The sequence below is a fragment of the Euphorbia lathyris genome, chromosome 2 (assembly GCF_963576675.1).
Source record: "Euphorbia lathyris chromosome 2, ddEupLath1.1, whole genome shotgun sequence".
Classification (NCBI taxonomy): domain Eukaryota; kingdom Viridiplantae; phylum Streptophyta; class Magnoliopsida; order Malpighiales; family Euphorbiaceae; genus Euphorbia; species Euphorbia lathyris.
Genome location: NC_088911.1, coordinates 39,193,452 through 39,203,432, shown reverse-complemented (window position 1 = coordinate 39,203,432; position 9,981 = coordinate 39,193,452). Strand labels below are relative to the sequence as shown.

Sequence of the window (9,981 nt, the reverse complement as noted above, 5' to 3'; positions counted from 1 at the left end):
AGGCCTAACGTTTGAAAAATGGTACCAATTTAGGTCTCGATAACGGAACGAGACACGTCGTTGATATTATTTCGTTAAGTTTTGTCAATTGTACGTGGAGGGAGAAATCAGAACTTAACGGAGTAATATGAATGAAATAAAATACTTTATAAAAAAACATATCCAAATAATTTAAAGCTTACTCCACAAAAATATTTAGGGGGCGTTTGGTTCGCGCATGGGTAACAAAATGGAATCAAGAAAGGGAAACAAAGAGAAATGAATAGAATGACTCTAAATTCATTTGTTTGTTTGTTTTAGTTTCACAAAGGGAATGAAATACCAAGATTCCCTTTGTGGATGTTTGATTCAAATGAGGTAATAAACCAGAGTTCTGTTTTTAACAATAATTTCTATAAATACATCTGTCTATATTAATAAATAAATCATATGTAAATATAAGAATGAAATAAATTACTTCAACCATTAAATCAAAAGACGATGAAACAAAGGAAACTGAAATAAAATAAATCAAAGAAAACACATAAATATTATATTTAAAAAATAATCATTTTAAAATAATTACTAAAACCGAATAATACGATAAAATAAGAATATTTGCCCAAAAAAAAATTTAAGGCAAAAAGATAAAAACAAATAAGTATAATGATAAAAAGTGAAATTAGTTTACGTATAAAATATATATATAAATAAATATAAGGATCAAAACAAAAATAAAAAGTAAAATCTAGTTAAAAATATTTTTTGAGAAAAAAAATAAAAAATATATGAATATAAGGATCAAAAGTGAAGTTAATTCAAGGATTAAAAAAGTATATATATATATATGGACCAAAATAAAAATTAAAAACAAAATACAGATTCAAGTAGAGTTTTATAAAGAGGGTGGAGGTTCAAATTAGTAAGATAGGAGAGAAGGAATGAAAAACCTTACGAGGGTTGAAGAATGAGATTATAGGAGTTAGAGATAAGTCCAAAATTAAAAAAAGGTAAAGAGAATAGTTGAATTAACAAAAGAAATGAAACCTCATCTTTCTCTTACTTTTTCCTGAAACCCCCCAAAACAAACACCCTTAGAGGTATTTGTTAGAGGGAATAAAGACACGAGGATATAGATAAAAAAAACTGAGATGAGTTATCCTATTTTTATTTTAGAGATGTGTTAGAGATATAAGAGAAGGATATACGTAACATCCGTAAATTTATAGAGTAATTTTACAAAATAAAATTTATAATATATATTATAATTATAGTAATATAAAATAAAATTAATTTTCTTTTATGTTTATCCGTAAACTTTATATTTAATATTAATACTATTATCATTATTATTAAGTTATTATTATTATTATTATTAATAAGTTATTATTATTATGAGTTAGTTAGAATTTGTTTTTGGGGAGGAGAGGAACAGGGCCAACGTTTTTGGTTTTTGGTTTCTGCAACTTTCATGTTCTTTTTCTTTTAATACTATTTTTCATCATAACCTTATATGCCGGTCACCTCTTGAAACAAAAATCATACCATTAAATTCCTTGTTTCATGAGGAAGATTTTAAGACCAATATTGATATTTTTCTGACCGAAAATATGATGATTGGAGCGGGTATTTTTCACCGGCAAAGTGTTAGATCTCAACCTTTCAGGAGATTTTAGTTGTGAAAGGGGTATACTTTTGGACTCTCCTGATCATTGGCTATCTCGTGATAGTCTCAGTTCGCGATTCCGGCATCTCCGGCGAACTTCCGGCGGCCGACCACCGCGCTCCGGCGAATATCCGGGGAGCCAATAACAGGTCAATTAGAACCCGAATAATTTGATTAGCTTTTGGGACAAGAGGTAAACTTAATTGTTTATGTTTATATATATATATATATATATATATATATATATATATATATATACATTTATGTGAGTGTCTATTAATGTGTTGTCATATGATAATTAAATGTATGTTGAATGATGAATGTTGAGTATTTGATTATCATTTGATTAGTACTTTATTTATATAAACAATGATTTGATATTAGTGAGGTAATTAACCGTGAAATTATACCATGGTAGAACGGGAATGAATATGAGTTCAGAAGATTAAGAATTATAGAATTGTGTTGGTTTATATCTGAGTTAGTACAAAACATAAATAGTTAGCTTGGGTGAGTATATTCAATGGTCTGGAGATTTGTCTTTACTGTGATCACAGGCACCTGGGTAGGGTGTTATTGAACTTATACTGTGTCATGAAACTGCGGGCGATAGCAGTACCATATTATTGAGATAATCATTATGAGGTTGAAAGGGTACGTATAGCGTACGCCTATGTTGGAATATTGTTAACCATGAGACCATTGAGTATATTTCACTTAGGTCTAGCTGGACCCTTAAAAATAAAGATAATAAATGATAATTTGTTGTTTGAAGTGAATTGAGTCATATACGAGATTATAGGTTTATATTCTGTTCTTGATGGTTTGATTGTTTAATTGTTTGATTAATTAAATGTAAGGTGCATGAAATTAATTGTACTGATTGTTTGATTAATTAAATATAAGATGCATGGAATTAATTGTAGATATATGTATATACATTTTTATGTATATAAATATAGATAATTATGTTTATTGAGTAGGCAGCTCACCCCTTGTCATGTTGAAATTTTCAGGCTAGGTTCAGAGGTTCTCCTATTTGCTAGATTTTCAGGTTTACCCTACATTCAAGTTGGCCAACACAAGCGTCTCATTCCCATTACCAATTTCATACACATTCATTATGATTTATTATATTATTGGTTGGATTAATTGTCTATATTTAAGTAAATATTATTGACGGATTAAAATATTTGATTGGTTATTTAGTCCTTTGGTTATGAGATTTTGATAGACGGAAATAAATGAGGGGACTTAATGTAGTTATGTTGGTGTTTGTGCCTAATTATGACAATTGATTGGCTTCCTGTGTGTTTTCAATGTGATCCAGGACGGAGGTTACAATATAAATCTTATCTCTCAAATCTTATATCCAGAAAGGGGTGATATAAGGAGGTGAGATAAACTCTTACGATTTTAATAGGATGTAAAAGTCTATCTTATCCACCAAATTAATATTATGTAGTTTAAATAAAGTTAAAATAATAGAATATATTATTTTATCTCTATCTCTGTCCCACATACCAAACATGAAATAATAATTCTCAACTATCATATTTTTATTCTTATTTCAATCATTTATCCTTATCCTTATCACAATCTTTATTTTTATCACTATCCCATAATGGAATACCAAACGTCCCGTTAGTATTTAGGGGGCATTCGGTTCACAAGGGATAAGGGAAAATGAATCAAGAAAGGGAAACTAAAGGAAAAGAAAGGAATAAACATTAATTACTCTATGGGTGCGTTTGTTATGACGTAATGCAATGTAATGTAATCAAACTTGTAATGGAATGGAATGTAATGGTGATTCCATTACCATGTTTGGTTAAAAAATGATGAAATGTAATTAGCATTACATTACTCATATTTTGCTTAGTTAAATATAATCGTAAAATTTTATTTACATAATTAAAATCAACAAAAAAAAAACATGAAAATCGTAAAATTAATATATAATTTTCCGTGTTTTTATAGTATTTTTTTTTAGAATTTTCTCGTTTTTCGTTTTCCATTTTCACGGTTTTTTCTATTTTCTCATTTTCTTATTTTTCTTTTTTTTTTTGCTTTTTTTTTCGTTTATAGGTTTTCTAGTTTTTGCGTTTTTGAGAATGATGAGAAGTGAGATTTGACAAATGAGAGGTTAGATGAAACTTTAAAGATAGAAATTAAAATTACTTGTTGGATGTAATGAGAATTCAATCCATTTTTTTTATGTAATAAAATTACAATAGTTGTTAAACAAAATTTAATCTATAGATTTCTCATTCCATTACAACAAAATTTTAAAGTGCAACCAAACATAGTAATGACCCTTCAATGTAATGGGCATTCCATTACAAAGCCCATTACATCTTACCAAACGGGCCTATGTGTTTGGATTAGGAAAGGGAATGAGGTAAAAGGAATCCAATTCCTTAGAGGCCCTGGGTAATGGGCTTAACTTAAAGTGGGGTAAACTTATAATCTAAAATGAATAAAGAGAATATGTTTTTTTTTTAAACAAAGGAATGAAACCCTCCCATTCCCATTCCCATTCCTAAAGACCCCGAACCAAACACACTCGTTTTAATCATGACTTACGTGTAGGATGACATGTTTGTGAAACAAAAATCAATCACAGACCATTGAAACCAGGAATCTGAGCACTTATATTCATCTGTGACGCTCTTTCTTTGCGAACCGCTGTAACCGGCTGCACAGTTCCGTGCATATTGAGGACAAATTGATTACGTCCGAGAAATACAACTATGCCTTTTCGAGTAGTCTGAGAAAGAGCTGTTTTCTTCCTCTATTGGTGCTGGAAATTGTAATTCCAATTTTTGAAAACCCTAATGTGCAAACGGATACAAAAATGAAATCAATTCAATTATTACTGTTTCTACTGGCAATTGATTCGATTACAAGAGCGCAATGTTTCTGTTGACAGGCAAGTTCCCAGATTTTCGACCGCTCTACTTATTTATTTATTTTTTCTTTTTCTGCCGATTGACTTATGTGCTTCGTTGATCTCTTCTGGTTGTTGAGGCGGGGCGACTATGAAATGGAATTTCGATATGGGTTTTTGTTCAGTATTACGTTATGTTTTCTCCTTACTGAGGGTTTGATCGTTCTTTCTACTGCATGTGGAATGTTTGAATTTCAGTGACATGTTTGAGGCACTTTTTTTTTTTAGGAATCCAATGAATTATTTGAAAAGTTCAGTTTAAACGCTTAGGATTTTATGTTTGAAAGCTTCAAATTGCTCTTAATTCTTGCTGTTGGTTTGTTAACTGGGATATGAATACCTGTATTAGGATTTTTTTTTTTCTTTTTCTCCTTCATGGTTTCTTAATGAATTTTGTGCCCCTTAAATTTCAAAAATATGTTAAGCAATGGAGCAACTCTAGTGCAGCTATAAAGTGCAGAATATAATTAGCCAGATTATGTGCAGTTTTCCACTTTGGTCTTCGCCATAACCAAAGGTGTCATGATTTCAAATGTTTTTCTCTGCTGCACCATGCATGTAATGAACGTTAGTATATTTTTCTCATTATTTGTGGTCCTTTCAAGAGGATGTTTATCATGGTCTGATTTGGATTGTTGATATACACCCTCCGTTTTTTTATATGCCGTTTTAGGTTTTTTAATTTGTTCTTTTTATATGTTTTTGTATTATCAATGCACTTTTAGTAATATTTTCTCAATTTTGCCCTTATTTATGGTGAGAGAGAAGTTTAGTATTAATGCAAATAATCTCTGATTAAGCCATAAAACTAAGAAGATAGAGAATTTTTGAGTAGAAATTTAGGAGAGAGGTATTAAGGGTAAATTAATCATTTTAATAGTTTAATAATGTTGCATTGGTTTTGATGAAATACCTTAAAAGACCTAAAAAAGATCGGAGGGAGTGTTTTATTCATTGACTACGCACTTCTTAATGGCAGGATCCTCATATAGCATGTGCAAGAAAAATAAGTAAATGCTAGTAGAGGGAAACATCAAGGAGTTATTCTTTCCCTACAACTTTCAGGAAGGACGCAATAGAAAGTTGCAGAATGCGTGGGGATCCAGATAATGTTATAATTGTTGATGATGATGATTATGATGATATTGTTATTTGCATTGATGATCTCGACACATCACAACAGGAAGGCAAGTGTGTTATATGCATTGATGATGACGATGAAAGCCATAACGTGAACCATTCTGAATTAAGTGCAGAGGACGATGGTGCATTCGGCAGTTATGACAACCCAAGAACTACTCCTGCCTCCAATTGTATGCCACAATCTGAAGATGCAGGTGCAGATAATTGTGGGGTTGGCCAGGAAAAGAGACATGCCTTCAACTTATCAAAGTGCAAAAATACATATACAAATAAATCTCCTCCTAGAAATCGCTACGGTTTAAACTCCCAGTCGGAGAGTGATTTTGAGAGCAGTTCTTCTGATTGTGAAGTAATTGAAGGTTCTTCTAGTGAGCTGCGTGAGCAATGGAAAAAAGTTCGTCTAAAGAAGAAATCAAACTCCTATGATAAGGGTTCTGATCTGCTGGATCAGGTAAGTCCCTGCAGTTCCCAAACTGATACTCAGCCCAGTGTTGAAGTGGGAAATGGGACTAAACAATATTCCGAAGACCCTGTTTGCTCTCGAGGAAAAACTACTCAGCCCAGTGTTGAAGTGGGAAATGGGACTAAACAATATTCAGAAGACCCTGTTTGCTCTAGAGGAAAAAATTTACATTTTCAAGAGGCGAGTGCTTCTTATTTCCCTGCTACTGAAGATGACTTTGTTGGTTGTTCTTTCGATCCCTGGATTGATGGTGTTTCTACAAAAGCTGATAACTTTTCACATTGGTCAGAGCCCCAGTCGAGGAAGAATGATGTAGGCATTAGTGAACAGACATGTATAATAGATTGTGATTTTCCATGTAATGAGTGTCAAGGTGTCAACAGATGTGCTGCAAGATTTCAGAATGGAAGGTCTGATTCTTGTGGGCATTCTCCGCTGTCCATTCACAGGAGTAACAAAAAGGTTATTGGTACAAGAAGTTGTTTTCAGCACAGAAAACAAAGAACAGTAGGAGAACATTCTTTTGAAAGTACAGTTGTGAAATCGAACTTAGATTCTACAAAGAGACCTTGTGTTCAGGATCTTGATGAAGAAGATTCTTTGTGTGAGGATCACTTTCCGGGTGCTCCCATGGAGAAAGATTTGAAGTTCTCAGAAGCAACTTCTAGCAGGAATATGTGCTCCGATGAGGAAGGACATGATCCTCTTAATAAATCAATGTCTAATCGCCATGAGGGAAAGAATACAGATGCTTTATCTGGTGATGTTATTTCGACAGTTCAAATTGATATAATTAATGAGAAAGAAAAACTCAAAGAGACTGATGAGTACAAACGAGTAGAAGAAGAAGAATGGGCAGCTAGGCAGCTACAGCTAAACATTCAGGTTTGTTTTTTTTAGTACCGATATATAAAGAGGAATAATAATTTAAGCGCATTTGTTTTACAAGTTTCAGCCATGTGTATATTTATGATACACACTGTTCAAAACCAAAGCCTCCTTGACAGCTTAGGTCTCGTCTAGTCTCTTGAAATCAAGAACCCGCTTCGATTTTCTCCGATTAGTCCCTCTAGATGTTTTTTGGACTCTAGGCGATTTTTAGCCGACTGGATTCCGCCTAGGCCGCCTGAGCAACGATGAACAAAAACGTTTTATTATTATTATTTTTTTTGCTTTATTGTAATTCAGTTTTGAACATTGTCTCATGGTTATTTGTGAATTGTGTTTATTATTTTAAGATATTTTGGTTTAATTACATTCTCTACTTGTTTCCATGATATGGTTTTAAGACTTAAGGGTATGTTTGGTAGGTCGTAATGCAATGTAATGTAATCAAAGTTGTAATGTAATGGAATAGTGATTCTATTACCATGTTTGGTTGACAAATAAAAAGAAAATGATGGAATGTAATTATCATTACAATACTTGTATTTTTCTAATTAAATTTTCCTAATTAAATGTAATCATAAAATTTTATTTGCTTAATTAAAATCAACAAAAAAAATATGAAACCTTGACAAATTTCTCAAATGTAAAAAATCAAATTGAAATCAAATACAAAATTAGATTAGTGAAATCAATAAATTAGTGTATAGTTTTTCGTTTTTCATATTTTTTTTTCTTACAATTTTCTCGTTTTTTTTAATTTCCATTTCCAACATTTTTCATTGATTTTCTATTTTCTCCTGTTCTTCGGTTTTCCTTTTTTTCTCCTTTTCAATTTTTCATGTTTTTCTACTTTTTGCGTTGTTTACAAGATTGAGAGGTTAGATTGATATGTGAGATTTGACAAACGAGGGATTAGATGGAGCTTTGAAAGTAGGAATTAGAATTACATGTTTTAGATGTAATGAGAATTCAAGTCATTTTTCTATGTAATGGGATTACAAGATTTGTTGAACAAATTTAACTCATGATTTTCACATTCCATTACAATTACCAAACATGGTAATGAAGATTCAATGTAATGGTCTTTCCATTACAAAGGTCATTACATCTTACCAAACGGGACCTAAGGACATTGTTTTATAGTTTTTGGTAAATTATATTACTTGTGAACATTATATTTTATTTGTTTGAGTTGTTTCAGTGATATTGTTATTGAAATATTGATGTTTGCACATTTTTAAAGATATATGTTACAAATATATGTGTTTTTTTATATTAAATAATTTTATATTATTATTTTTAGATAGTATAATACATATTTTAATTGAATTTATATAAGAATTTGTTGATTAGCAAATGAAAACTAAAAAAATACAAATCCAACTAATCCCCGATTAATCCTTGAGCCCGATCAGCGCCTAGCTTCTTTTACAACCTTGATACATCAGTTATCATGCTTTTGCCGGATAAAGGTCAATCTGGTTCTTTAACTTGGCAGCGAGGATCATTTATTTTGTCCTAAATGAACCTAAAGTATCAATTAGTCCACAACTTGGCATTTTTGGTCAAATTAGTTCAAATGTGACGCATCATCACATGATTTGTCTCTTTTTGATGCCCATGAGTTTCATTTTGGACTAATTAGTAAAGAGACGCCTAGTTGAAGGACCAATTTGATACCAAAGTTATTTTGGAGCAAATTTACCCTGCAAATCAAGTTAAGCAAAGTTGATCCTTGATCTTGTTTTAGCTTGTCAATCAACATGTATACATAATCTGTCTTGATTGTTTGTCTGCAGTTTTGTTGGACTAAAGTGTACTTCACTGCATGAATTTTTTTAATAGGCAGAGGAGGCCAAAAGATTGAAGAAGAGAAAAAAAGCTGAAACATTGCGTATTTTAGACATGGAGAAAAGACAGAAACGGCGTGTGGAAGAAGTGCGAGAGACACAAAGGAAGGTATGTCATTTACTGAAATAAGACATGCTTTATGATGAAGCTATTAATTGTGTTTCTTTATCTCTTTAATCTGAGCCAAATATAGGATGAGGAAAATTTGAACATGAAAGAGCATCTTCGCTCTGAAACTAGGAAGGCGCTTTATACATTGGAAAGTACATGCACTGATATGGCCTCGTTACTTCGTGGCTTGGGCATCCATGTGGATGGTGGATTCTACCCATCGTTGCAAGTTGTGAGTTGTACATTCTTATGGAATCTTATTATTATTTTTGAATCAATTGATTATGCAATCTACAAAAATACATAGAGGATTGCGTATTACTTTTGCATACTTTTTTGGAGTTCGTTTTCCTAATAATGTTAGCTGTCGGTGGTGGTTACAGGTGAATGCTGCTTATAAACGAGCAGTGTTAAAATTTCATCCTGATCGAGCATCAAGAACTGACATTCGACAGCAGGTTGAGGCTGAGGAAAAATTTAAGCTTATTTCTCGCATGAAGGAAAAGTTTTCGCCTTCATGACACTAAATGCTGACGTTTCCTTTTTGTTTAGTTTGGTTGACAATTTCTGTGGCTATACTTTTGCTTCAGTTGGTAAGAACTTGACTTGTCACATAGCAATTTTTTTAAGGCTCCCTCAGCAGATCATATTTGTAAATCTTTAGTAAATTTTTGTTGACATTACAGAAATAATTATTTCCAAGTTGGTTTCTTCATTGTTTCAAGTAGCTGTTATTCATTTTTATTTTATAGTCTTTGGTAAAATAAAGAATCAGGGACCAGTTTCAGTTATAAATTATTTCCAAGTTGGGAAGAGACCGAGGTGCTTGGCCAGAATGTGAGTTTTAAAGTGCAGGAGCCAAGCCATAATGAAAGTAAATGTAAAGTTTAAGGATTGTGGATGTAATTTATCCAATTTTATAGCGATACA

At 31.9% G+C, this 9,981-nt stretch overlaps 1 protein-coding gene across 1 annotated transcript; it reads left to right on the top strand.

The window, feature by feature from the left end:
* Positions 1–4,324: 4,324 nt before the first annotated feature.
* Positions 4,325–9,775, top strand: LOC136217872 (uncharacterized). Its single transcript, XM_066004550.1, has 5 exons — positions 4,325–4,577; positions 5,575–7,086; positions 8,935–9,048; positions 9,134–9,283; positions 9,435–9,775. Exons 2-5 carry the CDS (start codon positions 5,686–5,688, stop codon positions 9,570–9,572), a joined length of 1,803 nt encoding a protein of 600 aa, XP_065860622.1. The 5' UTR covers positions 4,325–4,577; positions 5,575–5,685; the 3' UTR covers positions 9,573–9,775.
* The last annotated feature ends 206 nt before the right edge of the window (positions 9,776–9,981 follow it).